Source organism: Mugil cephalus, chromosome 9 (genome assembly GCF_022458985.1).
Source record: "Mugil cephalus isolate CIBA_MC_2020 chromosome 9, CIBA_Mcephalus_1.1, whole genome shotgun sequence".
NCBI lineage: Eukaryota > Metazoa > Chordata > Actinopteri > Mugiliformes > Mugilidae > Mugil > Mugil cephalus.
In genome coordinates this window covers 2,629,982-2,657,846 of record NC_061778.1, presented here as the reverse complement: position 1 = coordinate 2,657,846, position 27,865 = coordinate 2,629,982, and the positions used below count along the sequence as shown (strand labels likewise).

The 27,865-nt window shown below is 39.6% G+C and overlaps 1 protein-coding gene across 4 annotated transcripts; it reads left to right on the top strand.

Annotated features, from left to right (window-relative positions):
• Positions 1-1,310: 1,310 nt before the first annotated feature.
• LOC125013448 (SPARC-related modular calcium-binding protein 2-like) lies at positions 1,311-25,028 on the top strand. Of its 4 annotated transcripts, none has more exons than XM_047594143.1 (11): positions 1,311-1,802; positions 11,083-11,257; positions 12,189-12,431; positions 12,710-12,763; positions 13,321-13,368; positions 14,579-14,650; positions 15,594-15,786; positions 16,784-16,842; positions 17,065-17,158; positions 19,071-19,432; positions 23,592-25,028. In XM_047594143.1, exons 1-10 carry the CDS (start codon positions 1,722-1,724, stop codon positions 19,414-19,416), a joined length of 1,365 nt encoding a protein of 454 aa, XP_047450099.1. In that variant the 5' UTR covers positions 1,311-1,721; the 3' UTR covers positions 19,417-19,432; positions 23,592-25,028. The 4 variants fall into 4 exon arrangements, with proteins under 4 accessions (XP_047450099.1, XP_047450098.1, XP_047450100.1 ...); XM_047594142.1 differs by having other exon boundaries at positions 23,378-25,028; XM_047594144.1 differs by lacking the exon at positions 23,592-25,028 and adding an exon at positions 22,008-23,320.
• The last annotated feature ends 2,837 nt before the right edge of the window (positions 25,029-27,865 follow it).

Here is a 27,865-nt window from a genome sequence, read left to right as displayed (position 1 = left end):
AAAAAGAAAGGAGAGAGAGGGGAAATATCTTTATGTAAACATTCCATTATGTGCAAATGACAAAAAAAAGAAAAATAAAAGAAATTGAAAAGGATTTTTTTTTTGTGTAATTAAAAAAAAGAAAAACAAACAAAAAACTATGCAATCATATCTGAGTTGTGTTGGAAAGTCGCGGGCGTCGATCAGAGGGACGGGTGATGGGGGAGGAGGGGGGAGGCGGACGGACGGACGGGGAGGGAGGGAAGTGAGAAGAAAAGACTCGGACCAAAAGCTTGTTTTCTTTTTTCTTTCTCTTTCTTTTCTCTTCTTTTCCCCCCTCCCTTCCTCCCTCCCTCCCTTTCCCTGCCAGGTTGAAGAGAAATGAACTCTGGATTGTGATTTTCCTTTTTTTGTACTCTTTAATATCAAACCTTATCTGCTGTACTGGAAACTGCAACGCCTTCTGTCTCTAATGATAAGTGAGTTTCACGAAGCACACATAAAAGTTTCCTTACAAAAATACCTCCACTGGTCTTCATGTCGTCTTTTCTGATCTGTGAGTGTTTTTTCATTTTGCTTTTTGTTTTTAAAAGAAATCTTATAATTGAACTGTAATCTGCAGCCTTTATTTTTCATGCCTGTAAAGATTTAATTGCATTATGGATATATATTTCAAAGAAGTACTTTTTTAAATGTATTTTTCAAATGCAATTAGTTTTTTTTTTGTATAAATAGTGAATTTACAGGGATATTTTGTGGAATTTCTGCAGGAAATAATGGAGCAGTTGCTCTTTGGATGAGCCTCCAATAGAAATCACTTAAGGTTTATGACTAATACACCATTAATGTCACTCTCTGCATCCTGCTTTTTCTTTATGAATGTGACACTGTCCTCTTATTGTCTGATTAAATTCAGGCTTCATTAAACTATTTGTGATTAAAGATTTAATTAAATACAAATAATCTTTAGGTTTAATCACATGGTTTAAGAATAAGAAGCTTTATTGTCATTGCCCGGTGAAAAACAACAAAATATGTGGAAGTAATTGAAGTAAAAGATTAAAAAAGATTAAAAAAAAAAAACAACTAGTATTTACGCAAACTAAAATACTCTATATACAATAAAAGCACCCAGTAGAAATGAATGTAATTTGTACAGAGAGAAGGAAAATAGCATTTAAGGGGTTATTGAAGGTTGAGGGATTTGGCAGCTTGAGGCAGAAGCTGTTTTTTAGTCATTTAGTTGTGTATTTGATAACTCGGTATCTCTTCCCAGAAGAGAAGTCCGCGTGGAGAACAGACCGTATCCAGGGTGGGTTTGGTCCGTGGGAATGTGACTGGTTGAATAACGGGCTCAGACTGTTCGTAAAAAGTTTCCAAACGAGAAGCGAGTCTGGTTTCACCTTCTGGATTTCATGAGCTGGTTTTCTTTGGCACGAGGAGACCGGAAATGGGCTGTTCGCTTTGGAGAGGAGAGGAGAGGCTGGTCCCCGCGTGCAGCGCTCGCCCAGACCCGCTTTTTTTGCCTTTTTACGCGCGCCGGTGCGCTACAGCAGCGTCTCGCGACTATTAAACAACAGCAATAACTATGCTTAGCAGCAGCCGGTGACTTCCGGTCTCGAGGCTCCGAGCCCGTGACCATCCGCCGGTCTTTGTTTACGTTCTGTAAAACTCGCACAACGGCGCGCGCTCTAAGGTTTAAAACTTAACAACAACAACAACAACAAGGAGCCTCTGCTGGAATGATGCTCGCGCTCATCTTCACCTGCCGCGCGCTGCTCCTCTTCCTGTTCTCAGAGTCCGTTCAGACCGAGAAAACGACGGTAAGACGGGACTGTGCTCCCGGTTCACCTGTTTGTACCTGAACTACTCCCAGTTCACCTGTTTGTACCTGAACTACTCCCAGTTCACCTGTTTGTACCTGAACTACTCCCAGTTCACCTGTTTGTGACTTACCCGTCTAACATTTTTAAAAGTTTTACCTTTACTAACTTTAACTTCACCTAAAGCTTATTACGTTACCTGTGTACAACTCATCTGGTCACAGTTTACTTGTTCATAACTCTCCTGTTTATAATTTACTTGTTTAATCGTATCTGTTCTCAAGTTAACACATCTTACCTGTTCACACCTTACCTGGTCTCAACAAGTACCTGGTCTGGTACCTGGTCTCAACAGGTAAAGCAGCCAGAGTCCTGGATGAGATGCATCTGGGCTCCAGGTTTAATCAGGAAGTTTAATCTTAAATCGAATAAATGCATTTAAAAAAGAAAAAGAAAGAACAACACAAACTTAGTTCAGTTCAGTGAAGATGCTTCTGTTTTCTCTGTGCAGGAATTTTTTTTTTTTTTAGTTTTTCTTTTCTTTCTTTTCTTTTCCACTGCCCCTGTTCCTGTAGTTGATAATCTCTGTGTGAGGTTGTTAATTTAACAACATTAATACATTCATATACTAATACTTGCAATCATAATCAAAATCCTGCTAAATATACAGAGTTCACAAGTTTATCTTATCTATTTTTCAGATATGATTTCAAATTATCATTTTAATACAGCACAACACTAAGTTACTTGTCTTATTGACAACATGCAGATCTTGGATAAAAGTTTCATCAACTACTTTTAACGTATGAAATACTTTGGCCTTTTAAAAGTTTTACTAATGTACAGGCTACTCAGAGATTTAAGTTGAGCTTTTACAAAACAAATACGGCCTCATTTGTCATCAAAATATCCATCATTTCCTTTCAATGCTCGAGCTGCACAGTTTTCTGTGTGAGTGCTTCGTACATTAAGTTAAACTACATAAACTGAGTGGGAGCAAACATTTTTCTGACCGCTTAAACCTTAAACAAGCACCTTCAGTCCGTAGGAACAACTCCCACGTAGTAAAAAAGTGTTTAATTACTTTTCAGGAATCTGTCCCGACTTGATTAACTTTTGTTTTAGTCAAACTGAACAAGGTCAGAGGACAGCGCGGTGTTATTCTGGATGCATCATGTTTATTTTTTAACACAGGGATTAATCTCTGGGTTTGATTCAGAGGTTTGTCTCTGGTGTGATTTGTGGAGGACAGCAGGGAAACACGGGCCAACAAGACCAAACCACAAACACACACACGTATCGCTGCCAGGTAAATATTTAGTATTTAACCTGCTACTCAGGGGACACACAGGTGAGTGTGTGTGAGAGAAGAGAAAGTCCCAAAAAAGAGCCACAGTCGTCCTGTAATAGAGTTTAATGGTGTGTTCATAAAAATATTTGAACCGCACTCTGAGTACACGTGGAAATATGATACATTATTATTATTATTATAGTGACCAGAGGCACTATAAACTAAATAAATGGTCACAGGGACTGAAAGAAGGAAGAAAATGGATTTTAAATGTATGAATATGAAATATAGATTATAATATAGAGAGAGATTCCCAGTGGAAATACATCTAATTCACTGTCTTTACTCTTAGAAGTACAATCTTCCTTATGGAAGAAATTCAGCTCAATGTAAAAATGAATAAATCACAATATGCAATAGAATATTTAACACTGAAGGCAGTTTTTTTTCCTCGTTTAATCTTCGTGCTTTTGCCTTTTTATGAGCTTTTAGATGAACGGGATGAAGTGTCCTGGATTAACGCACTGGGACTTTTTATCTGTCTAAAGATGGAGTTTGCTGGAACTGTGATGATGGAGGATTTTACTCCACAAATAATCCAGAGACTTTTGGTAAAGACCATCTTTTACGTCCCTTCAGTGTTGTAGAGGTTTGATTTGGGAATAATGATGCTGGTGATGTGGAACTTAAACCCTCAGGAAACATTAGGGGCATTTTTGTACATTTTGGGTGATATTTTCCTCTTCTCTCGCCATCGTTGTAGCTGTGTTAGTGCGTATGGCACCTTTGTTTTTGTTGTAAATTAAAAAAAAATGTAAATCAAAAACAGTTTAACAGAACATTGTGAAAAAATAATTACTACAGTCTTGAGCAATTAAGGACAAAAATGTCAACTTCCAAAAAACTGCTTCTTGAGATGATTTAATATTTGTTAGATTTGTAATTCGCTGAAGTGGTTTAAGAGAATTATGCAAAAACAGTTTTTAATCAGTTATTTTTTTATGGTATTTTTGTAGAAGTGGACGTTTTTGTTCTTAGTGCAGTAAATTAAACTGATGTCTGAGGGTTCAGACATCGACATCAACATCACACATCTCCGTCCTCCGTTCAGACAGGAAAGTCGTGATTTGCACATGTGCAAAAGGTTCTTTCACTTTCATGAGACTGTGAAACCAGCCACTAACGTCCCATGCCGTAAGATTTTATATTCTGAGGTAAAAATAATAATAAATAACAAAAATAAATAGCAGCATTAAAAAAACAATTAAACAATAGTACAAATGGTATCTATGTTCATGCAAAAGTTTCTATTGAGGTGGACTAGAGAATAAATATAAAGCTGGAGGTTATTGAAGGAGAACTTCATGCAAACTGTTGAGGAATGTATCAACATGTAAGAGTCTTTTTTTTTAAGTTTCCCGTTCTGTGGTGTAGATGTCCTCAGTGCTGCCAGATAAATCTGTTCAAACACATCCCACAATATTAGACTGATAAACTGTGTTTAGTACTTTATAAAGTCAATGTGGTTGAAGCGAGGAAATCCTGCAGCAACAAACTGGAGTCAATCAAACTTTATTTATAGAGCGCGTTTCGTACAAAAGATGCAGCTCAAAGTACTTTACATAAAATAAAAAATAACTGTATTAATTATAATTATAATTAGGTAAAGGATAAAAATAAATTAAATTAAATTAAAAGCCAAACTAAAAAGGTAAAAAAAAAAAAAAAAATGATAAAATAAGTTAAAATATGTTAAAAATGGTCAAATAAATAAATAAAAAACTATTAATAACCAGACTAAAAAGATAAAAATAATAATAAAAAAAAGTAAAATGCAGGTAAGAGTCTAAAAAAGAGACAAAAAAACTATTAAATGATAAAATAAAATAAATAAATATGTCCACATTTTTGTTATCTGATAGTTAAACTGATAGACCTGTGAAAGTTCTACATTCCTTCTAAAAAAATAACTCTTCCTTACTTGAGATATAATTATATCGCCTATAAATTAGTTTTTTTTTCTACCTCATTCTTTATTTTATTTTATTTTATTTTATTTTATTTTATGTCTGGTTCATATATGTTCTTTCTTAGCTTGTGACTCTTGGACAAAATAATTTCCCTACTGATCCATAACGTGACGTTGAATCCTGGGTAATGTAGTTTAAGTGTCTCTTCCTAGTATGGGAATGCTCAAGCAGATCTAATTGTAAAAGCATATTCACGTTGTTTTTGTTTTAAATTAGCATTAAAAAATAAATTAAATGAACGTGAAAATGATCCCAAACCGGCCCAGAGGTTGTTTTCTTATCCAAAACTATATTTACCCACAAAATAACATTAAAAACTGGGCGTGAAACCGCCTGATGTGACAACCCTGGATTTACTGCTGCATTGAAGAGAAGGAAATAGAAAACTCTGACATTTAACAGCAGCTTGTCCCCTGAGAGCCACCGATTCACGTAAAGTCTGATAGGAGCCGCGTTTACTGGACGATAACAAGCAGCTCGACATTAAAGTTTAAAATACTGACCTTCATTCTTCACTCCATTAACACTCTCCAGTAAAGACAAAACACAGTGATCTGATAAGATTTAAACTAATGTAAACTTGTTCTTCCTCTGTTGTATTTGCAGCAGATTTTAATGGACACACACATACGCTGATCAGGCATAACATTATGACCACCTTCCTAATAGGAACTTTAAACATCGCTGCATAAAACATAAAAGCATGTGCGTATCTGTTTTGTGGGGTGATTTTCTGGAATGAAGTGGGTGAAGAAATCAGACACGGGGAAGATGTTGTAAATATATTGGTTGTCTAAGTAACAACCACATGAATTAAAACCAGCCCCAGAAGTTTCCAAGCAGAACACTGAATTATCACAAGATGGTTTAAATGTTATTTACTTGTCCTGTATAACCTCCTGAGACCCGTCGTCCTCATATGGGGACATTATGTTTTAGGTTTATTGCAGATTATTCTGCTTCATTTAGACCCGTCGTCCTCATATGGGGACACTGTTGTCTGCCGTGCACTGGTAACAGAGCGTCAATACACTTGTTTATTTATGCTTATTAACTTTTCTAGTTAGATATGACATGAAAATTTAATGAATTCACAAGTGCACGTTTGAGGACGTTGGGATTTCATCACTGGTTTTGCTTTTCTTTTATTTCATAGGTCCTACTAATCCCAAATACCTAAAGATCTTAATCTTATCCTAAAGAATTTAAGATGCATTCCAAACAAATGCTTAATTGGTTAATTAGGTTGAAGAAATATTGTCCATTTAAATTTAGCCAGTGTTTGGTTCCATTGGTCGTTGATTGTTTTATAAACCTTCATCTAAACTAAGGTTTGTGTTGTTCTTTGGTAAAACTCACGTAGAAACAGCTTCATATTCATTAGGAAACCTAAAGCTTTTCATGGCACAATTTCAACTAAGCCTCTGCAAGTTCTCTGTCTTTTTTTTTTTTTTCTTGCGTGAACCAAACACTCCTTTAAATGTCAGGAATCAACCAGAGAATCGAGCACATGTTTGGTAAATGTCATCAGTTAAAGTTAAAGCACATAAGAGTCATTTAGCCGCACAGGCCCCGTCTGTGCACCTGCAGGAATATTAATGTTTCTTCATCAGTGTGTGTTTGTGCGTCTGTCAGCACTCACAGTCTGCGCTGGAGGGTGTGTGGAGGTGATGTTTGTCCACACACACACACACACACACACCTTTTAATGTGTGTGTGTTGGTGCTGCTGATCAGCTTCACAGCGGCTCAGTGTGCTCAGACGCTGGATCCCGTCTCAGGTGTGAACAGACGTCTCAGCAGCATCGGCCGCTCCGTCCGCGGCCAAACATCACATCTCACAAAGCTCAGGAGATGAGTTCTCATGTTTGTTCCTCCGTGGGATGTGGAAGGTGTGAACCAGCAGTCAGACAGCGACGGCTTGTTCTCACATTTTAACCGGACTGGACCTTCAGGGGCCTAAACCCTAAAAGCTGCTGTTCTTGTCGTCCGACCTGACAGACAGGAAGTCCTCATTCGTTTAACCCAGACCTCCGTCCCCTTCTCTACACCTTTCCTCTCTCCGTCTCTGTCAGGTGACCTCACGCTCGCGAAGCTGCAGTGCATTTTGGGTCATTTTTGTGGGTCAAAGCGTGGTTACGTGAAAGGATGTAATTCAAAAGGGGAAAAAGTTGATCTAGGTTTAGATGGCTAGGAAACTAGGAAAGGAAAAGAGATGATAAAGTTTATTCTTCACACAGAAAAAATACTTCACAGTCAAAACTCTGCAACTGCAAAGTTTGAGTTTTTAATGCATCTGAACCTGCTTTAACAATAAAGTGCGTATAGACGTTTTACATAACTGCCGTTATATTGAAGTCAACAATGGATATAAATCAAATGAAAGTAAGATTTAGAGAACAAACTATGAAAATGAATCCGTGATCATTGCAGTATCGTTACACGATGACGATCAGCATCAACTTTTGTGACTTTTATTTTTATTTCTCCTGCATTTTGATGCTGTTTCAGTGGTTTTCTCCTCTGGTTGAAATGAGAACTGATCCTGCACCGAGTCCATGAGCTTCAAGGGATTTATAATTTCTAAACTCCTTGAAAGTTATTCCATAAAGCAGATAGTTTGTGATGTCCAGGGAAGACGTTGGAGGCAGCTGTTTGCCCTCAGGTATTTGACCGACTTGGCCAAAGATCTTTCCCTGGCGTCTTTGCTGAGTTTGTCTCAGAATCCACTCGTTTTCCTTCTGTTTTTGCCATTTTCCATCACGTTTTGTTTATACTCAGTTAACCATCGAGAATGGTGGTGGGAGACTGATTCTTCCCTTCTGTCCTATTTTCATTCTTTCTCTACCCCTATGTTTTTTCCATTTCCATTTTTAGACCCACTGAGATCAAGTAGTGACCTGGCCAAGAAAGGCATCAGCACACATCCACAGATAACACACAAATAACTACATTCACGGAATAAACATTAAAACAGACATGCTAACTGTTTAGCAGATGAGATGCAGGAGTGACGTCTTCTGATTCACTTTAAAAAACACAGGCACTGCTGAGTGGATTCACACAGTCGCTCTTTTATTATAAAGTCAAAGGTATTCCAACCACAGAGAAACTAAAAGCTTTTTTTCCCGAATTCAGTCCGAACTCGAGGAGCAACTAGATGCAAAATGTCATTAGATTTTAAGGCGTAATGACTTTTAATTCTCTGAGAAACCGAACATAAATATCCAGGAACCAAACCGAGAACCTTGTAGACGAGAGTCGTCCAGTGTGTGAATCATCTGCATAAAGCCAGAATTAGCATTAGCATTAGCATTAGCATTAGCAGACAGTTCACAGTGGTTCTTTCCTTATTTTCTCACAATTCCTCCATTATTCTTCTCTTTCTTATTCTCTCATATATCTCCATTCCTTCCATCCCTGCCACTAATTTCCACTCTATTCTATTCTTGTATTTCTTCTTCTACTTTCCGTCACTTCCTTCATCACTCCCTTTTTTGCCTCCTTCTCTCCACTCCTTCCTCCTTTTCTTTCCACCGTCTCTGCCATTTTTTTTTCTTTTTTTTGTGTGCGTTGCCTCCTCTCGTCTTGTTTTGCACAGACGAGTGGAAACATGTTTTCAGCTGTTATTAATTATTGCCCTCGTCAGCTGCTGCGTGTTGTGTTCAGGAGGAAGGATGCCGACCTTTGCTGTGATTGGCTGCGGATTTGTCAGACGTTTAGTGAAGCTCTTTGTTTCCTGATCCTCGCTCCATCAACGTCGTCCCTTCACAAAGACAGCTGTCGGAAAAGAAAGATGAAAGAGACGTTTAAGTCCAAGATGTAACCATAACTTGGTTTTTAATCCACAAATGTATTAGTAGTAATCAGTATGAATAAGGATGAATAAAATCTAAACACATTACTGCATCTTAACTGCATCTTAGGATCAGTTTACTCATGGGTCAGAGTTTGCAAACGATCACAATTACTGTAATGCATTAATATTTTACTCGGCACAAATGTCACGTAACGTTACAGTGGATTGTAATGAATTAAATTAATTAAGTTGTGTGTTTTTATGCAAGTTTGAGATTTGAGCAGAGGAGAAAGAGTAAAAGTTAACTTGTTGGTGCTAGAGAACAGCTGATGGACATATGTTCATCATTTTCATTTCATTAGAGAAAAAGAGACGAAGAACATTGTAGTTAAGTTCACTTTGAAACCAAAACATCTCTGTACCTCGTGAAATAGCACAAGTAATTTAAGGAAACATGTGTTCGGTTACATTATACAGTAGTAGCTTCTACCAGTATTGATTTCAGTATGAATACACCTAAATTTACAGGATCTATATCACAATATGTGTTGAGCCATGAGCCATAACTGCTCCATTATATTGTGCTGTTGTTAGCGTTAGCTTAGCGTTAGCCTAGCTTAGCCACTATGTCATTCTACATCACCTTCTACTGGATGGAAACGAGCTACACTGAATGTAATAAGATCTAGTGAGAACAAAGAATCCATGTTTCCAGTTATTTTGGTGAAAGTAACTTAAAAGTAACTTACAATTCAAAGACAGTTATATTATAATGTAACTAATTACATATGTTACTGTGTTTACAGCTGCACTAATCTTAAATTATTTCACTCATGAAGCTTCTTCTCCTTGACTTTTATTATTGATATATTTATTTTACAACCATCAGTTAATCTTCACATTTTAAAGGTTACAACCAATAGATCATCAGTCTGTTGTAGTCAGTGCATTAATTACTGGTGTGACATTAAAGCCCAGAGGATGCGTTCACCGCTCACTTCTTACATCGACGGTGTTAAACGCATCATGAGCAGCGTGTGCGTCCGAACAGACGCTGATGAGGAGTGAGTTTCATGAGAGTGTGCGAGGAGCATGTGGGAGTCATTTAGATCATCACACTTGCCAGATTCTGCTCTTTTTCTTTTCTCGTCTCCCTCTTTGTTTCTGCTCGCATACCTCCCCCCTTTCTCCTCCTTTCTCCTCCCTTCTCATGTCCCAGATTGGCTCCACGTTTCTCATTTTAGAGGGTGAACCTTTTCTTTATGATCAAAGATCTGCTGCTATAAAACACAGGAATGTCTGTTTGGTTATTTTATTTTTATTTTTTTATTTTTTTTATTATTTTTTTGAAAGGCCACGCTGAGATGAGCGTTTGGATGAGAAGATGTTGAGCTGATGTTTAAAGGTCTGGTGGTTTAAGAGGTTTAGTTTGTTATAAAGTGGTTTATTTCTGTTTGGTGGGTGTCAGGGTGTTTGGGTATTTTCTCTGTTCTCCTCTTTGTTTCCATCTCTTCCTATTTCTTCTCATCTCCACCTCTCTTGTTTTTTTTATCCATCCTCCAAACGTGTCATGGTTGTTTCTGGTCGGACGTTTTTATTCTTCCATCTTCTTCTCTTTGTTGTTGTGATATTGCAGCAACAATAATCCTTTAAAATAAACTCAGTTAACACTGTTATTACTTCTCAGCTAATTAAAGTGGAAATAGAATAAAAAAAAAAAAGAGCTGCTGCCTAAGAATCAGGCTGCAACAACATTTTGGCAGCTTTTTGTAGATTCATTCCAAAAATGTTTCAAGCTAAAGTCAGAAACTGTCACTCTGCCAGTGAAAAAAAGTGAAAAAGCTTTCCTGTCAGGCACAAAGCCAAGACGCCCTCCTTCAAACTCCCTCCTCCTCCTCCTCTTCGTCTCAGGCAGAGATGGAGACACAGCATCACTCTTCAGGGAGGATGTTTCCATTCTCAATTAGTGAAGTTTATCCACTCATTAGTTTGAAAGATTGGAGGCCTCACAGGTAAACTGGCAGGAGGCTCTGCTTTCTGCCTCGACTCCTCAAATATCTGCAGATACGTTGACTCTTAAAAGCCTCTTTCACTCCCTTAATCAAGCTGTGAGTTTGAGCGTCTGATAAAATGCCGGCTGTGTTTGTGCGTCTGTTTGCAGCCGTTCCTCATCGCAGAGAACATGTGGCCCCAGGGCTGCGTCCTGGACTGCCAGAGGGGGCGCCACCGAGCCGTGTGCGGCAGCAACGGCAGGTTGTATAAGTCGCTGTGCGCCTTCCAGAGAGCGCAGTGCGTCAACGCACAGCTTCGCCTCGCACCACAGGCGCACTGCTCAGGTTCACTCAACTCTTAACGTGTTTTATTTACGCAAGCAAGCTTTGTCCAAACCCCGCAACATAATTAAATGTGACTGCAGGAGCCAGATTGTTCATTTTTTTTGTTTATTGTGGGTGTTGTGCACACTTGTGCCAGTAGGTGACGTAATGTTTAGGTCTATGGCAGAGCTGTATATTACAGAGAGTCTGTCCAACTCAAATCATGGCGCCATGTTTGATACCTCAGAGGTTAGATTCTACAGTGCTATGTTAAAATAAATGTCTAATTTCCACCATTAACGGGTCTATAAATGTTATCGCCAACGTCTGTCAATACGTAAAAGGTCCTCACTTAAATATCCCAGCGTCTACTTCCTTTAAATATCTTAAATGAGTCTGTAAAATGCTTTGTAGCCCAATCACCTCATCAGTCATGGAGCTGTGTTTACCTTCTCCTCAGTCTCCGTGTTCATCCATCACCGTTAAAAGATTCAAATTACTCAGAAAAATTATAAATACTCAGAAATAATGAAAATTAAACCAGTGACAGTCATAATGTTGTGTCATAATGTCGTCTTAATAGTAGTAACCAGAGTCAAGGTGACGTCTGAGGCTGAAGACTTGAACCTAGTGGAGGTTTTAGGTTCTTATTCATGCATCACCTTGAGTCAAAACAGGGACCTAATGGGGACAAAAGAGGAACAAAACTCATTTGCAGCTGTTACATTAATGTGAAATAGTTGCGTAATGTTGCTTTAGATGAATTCTCCTCATGTGTCTCAGCTTGTTTTCAAAACTAAACGTCGTATTTACTCAGTTTCCCCGTATTTCATCAGTTTTAAATCCTTGTTGTTGTCAGCAATTTAGTTTTTATTCATATAACATCAGTAACAATACAAACTGTCTCCAGACACTTTATCAAACCTGCCCTGAAACTCTCTGTTTCTTTCAGATCCGATGCAGACGAAGTGCCAGCTGGTCAGGGCTCAGGGCCTGGAGGCCCGAGCCCAGAGCCGGGGCAGCCACGTCAGCCACGTCAGCCCTGCAGCTGCCATCTTTGTGCCGGAGTGCGGCCCTGACGGACACTTCCTGCCCGTGCAGTGCCACAACCAGACGGGATACTGCTGGTGCTCCATGCCTGACGGGAAACCTGTCAGCGGAACCACCGCCCTCCATCAGATCCCCAACTGCACTGGTACAGACATCACACACTCATCACATAGACATTCAGTTCATTTGTTAATTAGTTTTCATGTGCATTCATTCGTGTGTGCAAACCTTTAAACTGTTTCTCAGAAGTGACCTTTATTCCTCTAGAGAAGGGAGCTCGGTTTAATAAAAATCACTCTCCTCCTCCAGCTGTTCAGCAGCATCTTGCAGGGCAAACGTGTGCATTCCTTAAATCACATCTGAATGTGGTTTAAAGTATTTTCCGCTCTGAGGTGTTGAATCTCATCGTGTCATTTCAAACAGATCACATCACCGCGTTGGCTCAGGCCACGGATGCCGACTCGGCTCTGCTCAGAGGTGAGAAGAGTTCATTAAAACGCGTTTAACTCGGCGTATACACACGTCTCTGTTTACCGAAGCTCCGTCCTCTCGTGTTTCTCCGCCGTGTTTTCTTTTCTGCCTCTTCCTGGCGCAGCGCTTCCTGGCTGTTTCTCTGCCAGACACATCTGCAGGGACCTGAACGTTCACAGAGCTCTTCACATGCCAACGCTCCACAAACTGTCTAACAAAAATACACAGACATAATAATATAGAGCTCTAACTATAAAGAAGTAAACCTGCTGTAGTTTAAAGTATCTTCTGTCTGGTGCTGCACATAAATCTGATCATTTTTTTCCAGAGTGGTTTTGCTTTAATTAAACTTTGACTTGTTTTAATTACTCAGCACACTTTGGTCTATCTGTACTAGAATAAATAAAATCAATTACTTCCATTATCCAGGCATTTATTTATTGCCTTGGTTGTGTCTTTTTAATTAATTAATTAATGTGCCTTTTTCTATAACTCTGAGTCTGACACATATTCAGGTTTCACATGATATTTTAATATTTTCTCTCCTTTATCTTCTTCTCCAGATGAAGCTGATGATGCTGCGCCTACGACGGAGCCCAGGAAACCTACAGGTGACAAACACAACTTTTCATCAATCAGTCAATCAAATTTTATTTATGTAGCACCTTTCAAAATAAATGAATGCCATTCAAAGTGCTGCTTTATATTTTGATTGACAAAAATACGCATAAAAAGTGAAACAAAAAAAATGGATACTAATGCAAACTGTAAAAAGGATACGTTAAAATAATAAAAAGAACAATATAAAAAATATATAAATAATAAAATAAAATATAATAAAAATAATAGAAAATATAAATCTGATAAAATATAAAAACATAGTAATATACAAGTGTAAATAAAATGCAGGAAATAAAAATATAATTAAAAAAAATCAAGTAAAAAAATAAAAATGGGAGCAATGAAACTGTAAAACAGAATAAAATTACTGTAAGTCTGTGACATGGGTTTTTAGCCAAGTTTTTTCTTTTCTCAGATCCACCATTTGTTCCACGGTTCTGGATCATAGCGGCTGAAATCTGCATCACCAAGTGTTTTTGTTCTTCTCTGTGGAGCAGCGAACAGAGAGGAGCCTTTTTCTGGTTCCTACAGTCTGAGATATAATCTGGTGCAAGTCCATGGAGTATTTTATAAACTAATAACAGAACTTTAAAGTCAATATGGAACAATGGGGCTCCTGTGTACCAGAGAAAATATTTAATAAAGACTCAGCGACAGCGTGTCTGTGGTAATGAACTTTAAGATAATTATCCCCTCGGCCTCACGGAGGTGGAGTCTCTGTCTCGGTTTATTCTCACCGTTAGAGACTGACGGCCGGACACAGAGCAGCATTTAGCAGCTGGACAGACGGATCCTGGACGTGGTTCAGACTGAAAACAGAGCTACGGTGAATTAGTGTTCATGAAAAGGGCCAGAAATAGCACCGCTAATTAATGCTCTTTAAACACACTAAGAACCTGTTCACACCTGGAACTGAGGACACACTGAAATCAGAGTTTATAAACCTCTGCAGTTTATCTCGCTCGGGACATTTCTGAGTGTTTCAAATGATCACGAAACAAAAATGTCCTCAAGCAACGGAAGAGAAAACAGTGACTATGGAGGATGATGGACGGTTCCCTGTCCAAAGAAAGGACAAAGTGCATTTTCTTGTTTCTGAGGCCACAGGCGCCGAGTTCTCTTCCTTTTTATTTCTCCTTCACTGTCTTCTATGAAATATCCAGACATGCTTATTGAACGAACACTGTGTGGTTGTTTCAGAGCTGACGGCTCCTCCTCTGTGGGTGACCATCCTGATGAACTCTGAGCCCAAAACAAACCGACGTCCCACCGGTGAGAGTCTCATAGAGCGTTTTATTTATTTATTTTTATTTTTTTGGTTTTATCTGTTTTAAATGTACCTTGGAGGCAGAGACGCAGATGGGATTTTTGAACCAGCTGTCAGCAAATGGTTTCAACTCACTAAGTTATTTTTGTGTGATTCGAGCTCAAGCTGTTCTTCTTTTGTTACCGCGCACGGACCAATGGTTTGTACTGAAAAGAGACGGGAGAACTCTGATTTAAAATCATGGATAAATGATAATGATTGTTAAGGCATGATGAAACTCATCTGAAAAACCAGTCACCCCCCAAAAAGTCACATTCCTTATGCAAAATGTGTTTTATTTAAACATTTGTGAATGAACCAGTGATATTTGTCAGACGGTGAAGGGGAGTTGTGACTCTATTTCCTGCCCCTTTTTTTGTCGGCCTTGGTGCTGTGGTGCCACACCAGTGTGTCGATTGTTTGTTTGTTTGTTTGTTTGTTTTGTGCCTTTATTTAAACAGGTGAGTCAAATGAGAACAATTTCTCATTTTCAGTGACGACCTGGACAAGAGGCAGCACAGAGAGTCAGACACAATATATAAAAACACACAACACATAACAAAAATACGAGCTAGAAGTGATAGTGCTGCTCCAAAAAGTTAAAAACACAAATTATTGTTGGGAATGTGGATTGTTGGAAAGAGGAGAAAGGGATGAATATGTTAAGTTTGAGCTTTTGCTGCAGTTGTTGTATTGTACTGAACACAACAGCTGCAAAATTACGATTCGGTCGATAAGAAATGAACTGGTCTAAAAGGAATTTGCATTAACCCATTATTATTTCTGACAGCCCTGATAATTATAAAGAATAATTCTGTAATAATTGTGTATCATCCTCCTGAGAGCTGGTTTATAAATAGGTTTGTGTAATAAACCCGTATCTCTGTGTATATATGTGTGTGTGAACAGACGTTCCTCAGACGTGTGAGCGTGAGCGAGCCATGCTGCTCTCTCAGACCCGTCCGGGCCGGAGGGAGGAGCGTTTCGTCCCAGAATGCACTGCAGACGGTCGCTACAGCCCCGCGCAGTGTCACGCTGCCACAGGTTACTGCTGGTGTGTCCGGGTGGAGAGCGGCCGGCCGCTGCCAGGCACCTCCGCACGGTATTTACTGCATCTACACATCGTTCCTTTTCTCTTTTCCTTCTACTGTTTCTGATGCATCAAGGAACAGAAGCATTTCATCCAGTTTTACACAAATCACTGCTCTGTCCTGCTCCCTGCTTAGTTTTTCACTTTAAAGAAACACAGAACAAATCAGAATAAATTGTGGTCGACCTGTTGGATTGTCCAGGGGTTTTAATCTCTGGTTTTTCAAGCTCCTCAGAGGAAACTGCTCCATGTTTTCTTCTTATGGTTCCAAACTCCCTGAGGCCTAATCATCTTCCACTATGTCACTATGGCAGGTCCTTTTTTTTTTTTTTTTTTTTTAATTTTTTTAATATGTTATTATGGCCTTTATTTTAGACACAAGTGTAGCATCAAATAAACATGAGAATATCTGTTTATATTTCTGACATTCACATCTAGAAATCACAAATATCTCCAGTGGAATCATTCCTTCATTCATTCATGTCTTTATTACTCAGTGTAATGTAGCAGTGAGGAGATAAAGTTGAATAATAACTTCTACAGAACAATTTATTGCAAAACTTGTTTAGAGGTTCAGCTTCATTCATCATTATTGATGAAAGCCACAAGTCGCCACTAAATACTTTTCCTGATCCTGATCCTGATCTGATCCCATCATGAATTTGAGAATAAAGAACAATAACAATGTTAAGTTCTAGGTGTACTTGCTATATACTTGATATCAAACCACTGTAAGGCCAGAGAGACATAATATATATGACGTGTTTCCGATAATTATGCAGGTTTTGTTTGATTATCTGATGTTACAGATTATCACTCACAGAGATTATATCTAAACCAGTGACAACATCAGCTCCTTTTACTTTGTGTTTGTCTCACAAACGTCCAAACAGAAAATGATGCAGCTATGAACTAACTGAAGATCAGTGTCTGAAATGCATCTCATGCAGACTTTTTATACGTGGCCTTTTCTAAGAATAAGAGTGTAAATCATTTTGCCTGTTTGCAGGAATCGTATCCCAGACTGCACTGGGGTAGACACCAGGTACCCAGAGAAACCTCTTCCAGGTAAATAACACTTTGTGTTACAGTATAATATGCAGATAAATAATATTAATTGCAAATGTTTGTTTCTCTTTTCAGCTTAGAAAGCCACCTGAAGCTGTTTGTAATGGAAATAACTCACTTTTTATTATTTAAAATGTGTAAAACTCTCTCCTGATCCACATCAGTCGACTGTTGTCCTGCAAAGAGACCAAAGTCTCCGTGTTTATTCTGTTTATTCTACAGGGTGTCCTGGACCACGGAAGAAGCAGTTCCTGCAGAGTCTGATCAGAGCTCTGCAGCTGGAAGCAGAGCATGCTGGGAGTCTGAGTCACTACCTGTAAGTCCATTAATAAGAAGGAGGTGGATCCACACATCTGGATAAAACATACGGCATGTACACTCACTGGCCACTTTATTAGGTACAGCTTCCTAGTAAAAGATTGGACCCTTTTGATTTCAGAACTGCCTTAATTCTTGGTGTCACACTTTCAACAAGGTGTTGGAAACATTCCTCAGAGATTTTGGTTCATACTGACATGACAGCATCACACAGTTGCTGCAGATTTGTCGGCTGGAGGCTGTTGGAGAACAGTGAACTCATTATCGTGTCCCAGGAACCAGTTTGAGATGATATGAGCTTTGTGACATGGTGCATTATCCTGCTGGAAGTAGCCGTCAGAAGATGGTCCACTGTGGTCATAAAGGGATGGACATGGTCAGCAACAATACTCAGGGAGGCTGTGGCATTTAAACCATGAAATCAAGACTGAAATCGAGACTCATCAGACCAGACAACGTTTTTCCAATCTTCTATTGTCCAGTGTTGTTGAGTCTGTGTGAACTATAGTCTCAGTTTCCTGTTCTTAGCTGACAGGAGTGGCCCCCGGTGTGGTCTTCTGCTGCTGTAGCCCGTCTTCTTCAAGGTTGGACGTGTTGTGTGTGCAGAGATGGTATTCTGCATTCCTTGGTTAGAACCAGTGGTTATTTGAGTTACTGTTGCCTTTCTATCATCTCCAACCAGTCTGCCCATTCTCCTCTGACCTCTCACATCAACTATCATTGGATATTTTCTCTTTTTCAGACCATTCTCTGTTAAACCCTGGAGATGGTTGTGAGTTAAAATCCCAGTAGATCAGCAGTTTCTGAAACACTCAGACCAACAACCAACAACCAGACCACGTTCAGAGACACTTAAATCCCCTTTCTTCCTCATTCTGATGCTCAGTTTGAACTTCTACATGAATAAATGCATTGAACTGCAGCAGAAATATTTGTGTTAACAAGCAATTGAACAGGTGTACCTAATAAAGTGGCAAGTGAGTGTATATGCATGATGTTGCAGGTTGTGCAGGAGGACAGTGGTGGAGACATAAAAATAAAAAAACATCTAATGTGAGTAGAAACCTATGACTAAGGTGTGTCTCATCAGAATTATGTTTTTCTAACTCGACTCTTCTTCTTTTATCCTCATTTTCTGATCATCCTCTTGTTAGTTACGGTTCATTATTACCACAGCTGCTTAACTCATCGTAAAACACGACACAGGAAGCTGATGATTCCCTTTAAATCAAGATGAATTGTTCAGTCTTGAACGTGCGACTCGTTGGATTCTTCCCCAGAAACGGGAAATGAAAACCGTTTTTTCAGGGCTGAGTGAGCAGCTGATCCGGTACCTGACAAACTGATGGAAGAACTGAACGCTTCCATCTGTTTCTCTGTGTTTAACAATCAATACTTTCACTGCTTGGCTCGTTTTTTCCGTTCATGTTCAGAGCTTCCTGTTTTCATTCCTCCGGCTCCGTTAAAACTCTCTCAGTCACTTTGTTTAATGAGCTCCAGGTTCGTCCGGGTTTCAGTCTGACGCTCTAACTGATAAGAGGAGGCGAGGAGCCATCTGCTGATATCGTTTTCCACTGTGCTGCCTTGTCCTTGTGAAATGAGATATTTATTGAGTTGTGCAGGAACACTGTGAATAGAAGTGTGTGTTTTTTGTGTGTTTTTTTAATGTAGGTGTGAGCGTTCAGGAACACTTTGTCAAATCTGATCACAGGTTTTCAGTCGGTGCCTCTGTGGTGCAAACAGCATTCTCACTTTAAAAAGCTGATGTGGAGGTTTTTATCGGGTTTCTGTTTAAAAAAGGGTGAATGCATAATGATCATGTGTCACCTCTTCCAGTTCCTGCAGATATTTCATGCTTCAGTACGTTGTCAGTGTGTGTAGAGATTAAATGTGGCCTCTCTTTCACCCAGAGCCTCGAGCACATCTCCGTCCGACTCTTCACCATCTTCAAACGCTCCCTCCTCCTCCTCCTCCTCCTCCTCCTCCTCCTCCTCCTCGTCTTCGGACGTTGCTCCTTCTGCTGCCCCGGAGGCCGAGGACTCCTCCAGGTCGGAGGCCGTGTTGCGTTATCACTTCGGTCAGCTGGACGTGGACTCCAGCGGGCTGCTCAGCGAGCGCGAGGCTCGACCTCTGCGTCAGTTCCTGCGACGGAGGCTGAAGCCGCGACGTTGCGCCAAGAAGTTTTCCCAGTACTGCGACCGGGACGGAGACCGAGGCCTGACGCTGGACGAGCTGAGGGTCTGTCTGGGCCTCTGAGGGAAGCTACACCCAGGTTTGTTAAAGAGAGGAGACACATAATTCATCTAAAATACACGTATTCACAGAATATAAATGCTGGAATCACAATTCAATTAAATTTTATTTATATAGCATCGATAACAATACAAATTGTCTCAAGACGCTTTATAAGAACCGACCTGAAACCTCCAGAAGAAGACTGAGGTAGTGAAAACTTTTAACAGGAAGAAACCTTGAGCAGAACCAAGCTCATATCAGAACCCATCTGATAGATAAACGAGATAAACAAACTTCTGTCATAGATGCAAACATCAGACTGAAGGAAACACGTAGAATCTAATGATGCAAGATACAGCTGATGATCTTATGTGACAGTTTGAGAATATAAGAGGAATCATGGGCAGGTTGGAGAAGTGTTCACCCAGGTAAGAGAGGATAACTGCAGGTAGATGAGACCACGACTTCTTCAAAAGAAGTTTAAACTACTCCTAGTATCACAGTGTAAAGATTATTCACTGTCAGAGGCAGCAGCGTGTCATAGTCCAGTGAGGATCCCATCACAGTTTTACATCCCAGGGGAAGAACCTGGACGTCCTGTTGTGGACGCTGCAGAATCTCCTGCCTGAGGTCAACATGGAAACCAGTTCATGGTGGGAATGGGTGGGGGTCATTAATTAAACAGACTCTCAGCAGACTCTCAGAATCACTATTTCATTAAGCGTCTAGTTCAGGTTTTCTACCGAATGCAGCAACAGCCTGAGCTTAAAGTAGATATTTTTCTCCATTAAACACACTTCATGCATCTGGAAGGAACCTGGAGGAACATGTTTCCTGCTGCTGGAGTTGATCTGAGCAGACGTTGGTGCCCGCGCTGTAAAAACGAACCACCTGCTCAGAGCCAACCAACCGGTCGACCTGATTCAGAGCAGGTGCAGCCGCTGGCAACCGAGTCCCTGCTCGGCCTCCAGCTGTTGCTGCAGGAAAATCTGCTCATGCTACAGAAACTCATTTGGCTCCGTTTTGACTCCGGGCCGGTGCCAGCAGACGTTGGTCATCTGTGCAGATTTACTTTTAGATTGTTTCACGACGTTGTTGTTTTTATCTTTTAACCATAATTCATTATAATATATATATATATTTTCCTTCCTTGCCTTTAAATTTAAATATGCAAATTAGGAGTTATCTAATTTGCATACATTTCTCGAACAGAATCTGAATAATGTCTAAAGTGAGGTTCAAAATTCTTGTTTCATTTTGTTAAAGATTTCCAGGTATTTACAGAGGGAATTTTGCATATCTCTTTTATCACTCTATAAATCACAAAATACTGACAAAGGTCCAAAAACTGTTCTATAAGTCAGGCTCTGAATGATATATGAAAAATCCCCCCTGTAAATACCTGCAGATGCACTAAATCTGGAGGGTTTGGTTTGTGTAAGTGCTGCTGAAGTGGAGACGTCTGGCTGAGAGTAGCTCCTGATAGCGCACTGACAGTGTCGTGTTTACCCTGTTCACAAACGTGCGGCTCCGTGACCTCGTCAGAGGAACTTCAGATGGAAGCTGTGAGTCTGCGGTTACGCCACGGGAAGTTGTGAACACTAAACGCTTGCCGTTAATCAGCTGTGAGGCCTGAGAACACCACTGCTAGGCAAACATCCACAAGCTACACAGGCTAACACTTTAGCAAGCTAACAACTGGATAACTTTAAAGTCTGGAATTAATTAAACTAATCCCAGTTTCTCGGTTGTGAAAGTGGCTCCATTCACAGATTTGCCTTGTGATTCGTAGGAGAAATCTGTCTTAGACAAGAGACACAAATATACAAATATACAAATAAAAAACAATACGATAAAATGACAAAACAACATTAAAAATACTCACATACCACATTCATCCTTTGCTCCTTCTGTCTCTGTTCCTGCTTCGCTAGCTGCTCATTAATGAGCTTAATCAATGAGGGAATAAGTGAATGTTTGAGGTGGTTTTATTTGCAGAAAGGGAACCTTCTTCCTGAATTTTAACGACCGAGTCAGTGTGACGTGTTGGTCAGAATGTCACTGGAAAACACAACGTCACTGGAAGACAGAAAAACGTTCATGTTTTGTATCTAATCTTACATTTCACTTTTATTTCTAGCTGTTAAAAGCTGCAGTGGTTTGATTTATTTTTTTCAGATTATTGACTAAACACACATTAAAAATGTAAAGTCCTGCATTCAAAGAACTGACACACCATGTAGTTAAACTATCAGCAGGTGCAGGTTGTCGTTATGCAGAGCTCCTGACATCGACTGTCTCAGATAGTGAGTTAAAATGTCCTGGAAGCCACACTAACTTCTGGATTCTCTCTGTTGGAAATGGATTATGCTCCAGCAGAGATCTGCAGGGCCAGTCAAATGGTTTAGCCTGAGTTTTATGAGGCGATGGACAGAAGACGTCATCATGCACGCTGTCTTAATTTGTTTCCAGCTAAAAGGCTACTGGTCAGATTCAACTTCTGCACAGTTTGATTATGGTTTTAGGTGCATGAACATTTTCTGCTGCAGGCTAATTTCTAAAAGGTAGTGGAGTTGCGCGTTTGATAAAAGCGTCTTTTTCCTCCTTGTCAGGTTGTTTTTTTCCCCGTCGATCCCAGGAGAGCCGAGCGATTCGGGCCGGCTGCCAGACAAATTACACCCACCGATGTCTGAGAGTTTATGTTAACGTTCGGCGAAGTCAAAACAGACGTGGGCCGCGGTAGAAAGGGCCGCTTGTCGTCGAGTCATCAGTCACAGCTCGGCCGTGACACCGGCTCCGTGGTTGGGCTGCAGCAGAGGCTTATTAAGAGCCGGCCGAGGTCCCTCTCTGACTATTGCTCCGGACAAAGAGGCTTTTTCTGCACCAGTATTTATCCCATTTCTGTTGACATTCACAAAACAAAATATGTGGAGGAGTTACAGTACATCACAGATCCACCCGACCTCCATGAAGCTCTCGATTACACAGAGTAACACTGTTCATGCTCCAGTGGAGGAAAGAACATTTTATTTACTGTATGTGTAGAAATATATATATATATATATGATAGAGGTCACAAGAAAACAGAAACATTCATATTTTATTCTATAAGACATTTTACACACAACTTCTAAAGAGATTACAACAACTGAAATCACACTTTTTAAATTTAATTTTCTTAAGTTTGACATGAAAGTTAATTAATTAAGTGTTTCAGAGAGGACTCAGCCTTCCAGTTGTTCTGTAAATATCCAAAACTGAGATGAAAGGAAGGTTTAGTAATGATTTTATTTAGTATCTGAGGTCCAATGTGAAATTTGACGCTTTCAATTTAAACTTTTCCTGTTAATATCCAGGATTTTATTAACCTGAGACCCTGCGTCCTCACACGGGGACGTTAAGTTTTAGATTTGCTTCATTTAAACTTTTATCCTCTTGGTTTTTCCCACGTTGGTTGTTTTGCTGCTTATTTTTCGACACATTGCACATCTCTAATACAGATCATGAGTTACAAATTAACACACTCACTCTACATTATTGCTGTTATTAGTCACTATTAATTCATATGCAGTCATGTTTTCTGAAGTTTTGTGTTTTATAACAGCATGAAATTAATGTAATATAATAATATTATAAGGTGGGTTATAAGCCCGCCGTGTTTTTTGGTTCCCTGCACTGTTTCATTATATTTTTTGTCATATTTTTTCTGTATTTTTAAAAAATTGCAACATATAAAAACTTGAATCTGCTGGTGTCGCTCATCAGAAACTCACCAGACCTGTAAAACTGAAAAACTCGTAATGAAACATGTCCAGGTCCAGATAAACTCTGAGCTGAACCTCATATATTCAACATGTATTGATAACTTAAATAATTTTGACAGAACTGAGGAATAAACATGAGGGGTTTCCAGGTTTATTACTGACACACGTGTTCAGCGTTTTTTTCCTAAAAGCTGTTTTTGGTTTGTGATTAACGGTAGGAAGAGGAGGAGATGGTGCAGACGAGCAGGGACATGGAGGAAAGGGAGGACGGATCCAGATAAGACGGAGCTGTGTGGTTTGGAGCTGCTGATATGATTCACAGATTGGTGCTGCACAGATGCAGCAGGGACATTAAACCAACACGTGTCCGGTGCAGATAGCAGAGACCTCCCTCCACGGAGACTCTGAACGTCTTTCTTTGCTCTCTTTCAGAGTCACATGACCTCAGACCAGACGCTGCCTCCTCTGCTTCCTCCTCACATCCAAACTCCACCCGATTAAAACACACAAATGTCGCGTTCACAGTCACATGAACGGTTTGATGTTTCACCCTCAGTATCTGAGTTAATCCAGGATTCATCTGCCCTCACACTCTCCTCCTTTATCTTCTTTCTGTTTATTTGGTCTCATCTCTTCTCTCCTTTGACGTCTTTTCTGAATATGACTCTTCCTTTTTTCTCCATCTCTTTAGGTACATATACGACATCTCAGAGCAGAGACACTTCTGCTGCTTGTACTTTATTTATTTGGTCACTTTGTTCCCTCATTCTCACATCTCTTCTCTTATTTATCGTTTTTTATTTTCATTATTTCAACAGTAACAACATTGTCCATTGCTTTTCTCTTTCATTCACAGCTACTACAGCTGCATTAATGAGGCTAAAAGAATAAAATAAAATACAAAATAATGAAAAATAAACAACGATAGACGCAGAAGATACGTCCATACATGTTTGATACAATGAATCAATAAAACAAGTACTGCAATAAAAGAGACACTTAGTTAACAAATAGAAAGACTAAATATAATAGTAATAAAACACAAAAATATAAATAAGTATTATTATTATTATACTTTAGCTAAAGACTTGCATCTCTCCACTTAAAAAACCCTTTTCAGGAAGTATTTGCCCCACTTTGCTTCATACAGGTCCAATCTACTAATTGTTTATATGACATTTTTGCAAAAGCTGCAACTCGTCTCCACAGTCCACTCTTGCACTAGAAAGAAGCTAGATATTCTTATATTCAATCAAATCATCTTGTATTTAGAAAAGAAAAAGCCAATGGGTGAAGCTTTGTTTGCTTGACAGAAAGTCTTAGAATAAGTTCTTGTCTCTGAATAAAATATAAGATGTATTTCTTTGATACAAGAATCTTTTACTTTCTTCTGTAGTTTACCTGTCTACACATCATAATACTGGTTTGGATAAATCTTCTAATATGTTTGTGTCAGAGCTTTCCAACCTTCACGTTTCTTTTTATCTTAGAATCTCCTCTCTCCTTTACAAACCGACCTCCTTCCCTTCTTGTTGTAAGGAGACGTAAAATTAAATGGTTTATTTTGGTCCAACATGAGGAGGAGGTGGAGGAGGAGAAGGAGGAGGAGGAGGAGGAGGAGGAGGAGGTGGAGGAGGAAGAGCAGGAGGAGGAGCAGGTGGAGGATGAGTGAATGAATTTCCTCAGAGAACTGTTGTGAGTGGACAGAGTGGGACAGAGACCAGTAGAGGAGGCTCAGACCGTGTGGACAGATGTTCCTCATCATCACATTAATATGAAAACAGTTTGATATTTGTTAGACAATGTTTCATTTTACAGCTCCATCCAGATGTTTGTGACTGTGATCTCAATAAAACCACGTCCTCCTCATTCATCTCATTCATCTCAATCATCTCATCATGTCACTGTGAACATGGTTTGTCTCTGTTGGTAACAGAGGATGGAGGCGGCCGGTTGCCACAGTAACCGCTTCTCTGACCGTCGCCTCAATAAACAAATCAACAGGAAACAACAGAAGAGCAGTCAGGACGTTTCCCAGAAAGGCCTCAGCTCCCGTCCGAGCTCATCGCTGCGGTTAAATGTGATTGGACGGGACGTTAAACGAGGAAGCTGCTGCAGGACACGACCGCACTTCAACTCTGATTTCTCTTCTTCTGTGGTGTCAGGCCGAGCCTGGAGGGCCGACATGACAGCGCGATGAGCTTTTACCGTCACTAAGATGCCGAGGGAACGTGGAACCTCATCCCGTCTGCTTTACTGTCTCTGAAAGGTCAAAGGTCAGCGGCCAGGAGTTCACCTTTAGGAAAATCAACCGAAATTAACAAAATGACAAATAACATCAAAATAAACCCACAATAATAACTAAAGTCAGTGTGTGATGTTTTAAAATGAAAAGAAGAAACTGATAAGACACACAGTATAAATAAATAAATAAATAAAAATGCAATAAAATAAAATAATAAAAATAAATATGTAAAACTAGAATGAAATAAAATAATAAAATAAATATAAACACAATAAAATAAAATAATAAATGATAATATATAAAATAAATAAATAAAAATTAAATGAAATATATTTTAAAATAGCAATTCTGCCTTTGCACAGAAATGTTCAGACATGAGAATTAACAGTTTTATATTTTATTACATATTGGTGACTTTATTATAATATTTATATTAATAATATATATTAATAACATTGCGTGTTAAACTGCAACAGATAACATATGAGCCTTTGAGGCTAACGCCAGGCTACTGAAGTTAAGAAAAAGTTTATTTCTAAAGTACTTTTAAAAGTTTGGTCGACCAAAGTGCTGCACAGAGGCGATATACACTTAATAACTTAATAAATTAAAACAAAAGACAAATGTTGAACCTGATGGTTGAAACATTCCTGCTAAAGAATACAGAACCTATCTTGTCTTGAATCTATTTTCCTGAGAGATCGTCTGATGTGGTGCGTTCACTGCTTCCTCCTGTGACTGTGTGTGTTTTTTGTGTGTTTAACCCTGCAGTGTGAAGTTTCTCTTTATGCGTGGCTTTGCATTAGTGCTTCATTAGAGCTGTTTTTAACTTTATGTTTTGATTCAATCTTTATTAAACATAAAAGCAAGTACAAGCTGCATCAGTTCCATAAAAATAACTTAATGATGTGGTTTAAGTTGGGACAGGATGAAGCTTTTCTTGTTCTCTCCTCTATATATCAGGTCATCACACACAAAACAATACAAAAATCACACATTATATTGAACATTGTAAACATTACACATAATTAAGATAAAAAAAAAATTGTTTCTACATAAAACTCCATGTCTCATGGCTCTTCTTGGGTTTTGTGCAGATTTTTTATTTTTAAATTGTTTTCTTTCTCTCGCGCTTCCTCAGATTTACCTCAGGACTCCTTCTAATTATCAGCCACCATCTGCTCACCCCGCCCCTGTAAGGGGAGGTGGTATTTATTGCACCAGCAGGTGGCGCTGTGGCTCTGAGGCAGTTGTGTGAGAGCAGCTCCTCCACCAGTTCAATGAACCTTCTGCAGTCTCTGGCCAACTGTAGTGCTCCCCAGACACGCCCTGCTAATACCAGCCAGTAAACAACCTGCTGTGATAGATTCCACATCGACGCAGCTATAGATTTTATAATAACACAAAGCACTGATGAGATGGAGCGGAATTAGAGCCCCGAGCCACAGAGGCAGGGGTCTCCATACGGGCTGTATAAATGATATGATATTGACATGAATTATGGATGAGCCTTTGCATTGATATGTGCAGGAGCGTGGTGGGTACGGTGTCGTGGGGTGAAGTGCTCCACTGAGTCCGTGACTAACAACAAAGCGTCGGCCTGCAGGTCCCACACAGGCGTCAATCTGCCGAGGATTTCAGAACAGCAACACGCGCGGCAGGACCTCCGGACATTTGCACGCTGGGATTTAATCTATAATTCATCCCAGTAAAATCCATATCCATCCTGCGCCGTGTCTTCATTTTACAACGCAACAGAGCGACACAAAATGAAACAACCATCAGTCTTTTAATAAAGAAACATGCTGACGGAGGCTGAACATGCACATGAGAATATGAGCAGCCACGAACAACTTCAGCTCAGCAACACTTCATCCAGATTCACTGCTGTTAGCGGGGAGACGCTAGCACGAGCTAACTGATCTCAGCTGTTCTACAGTTTATTAATTCTAAGTCGTCATGTGGAAATAAAGATCAGATAAAATGAGACGTTATCATCATAGAACAAGAACAACCTGATTAAGAGAGTTACGTCTGAAACAAGTGATAAAAATATTCAATCTAATGAAAACTTTGGGTTGAACTCTCTGAAAGTCTAGTTTTCTGAGAAAGTGGAGACGCTCTTCACTCCGTCCCAACACTGATTCACACACATTTCTCTGCTGAGACACTGAACAAGCATCAGTGATCTCTGATGAGCTGCCACTGTTAGAGGTTCAACTAGGCAACAACTAGGCAACAACTAGGGTCGCAACTAGAGCCACAACTAGAGTCGCAACTAGGCAACAACTAGAGCCACAACAAGAGCCACAACTATAAACACAACTAGGCAACAACTAGAGTCGCAACTAGAAACACAACTGGGACCACATATAGAGCACCAACAAGAGCCACAACTAGAGCCACAACTAGAATCAAAACTAGAAACACAACTAGGCAACAACTAGGGTCGCAACTAGAG

Excerpts from the sequence above, each read along its gene's own strand:
- LOC125013448 (XM_047594143.1), top strand. The coding sequence starts at position 1,722 with ATGATGCTCGCGCTCATCTTCACCTGCCGCGCGCTGCTCCTCTTCCTG. Across the intron at positions 12,764-13,320 it reads CGACTCGGCTCTGCTCAGAG|ATGAAGCTGATGATGCTGCG; the intron begins GTGAGAAGAGTT and ends CTTCTTCTCCAG. Across the intron at positions 16,843-17,064 it reads CCCAGAGAAACCTCTTCCAG|GGTGTCCTGGACCACGGAAG; the intron begins GTAAATAACACT and ends TTTATTCTACAG.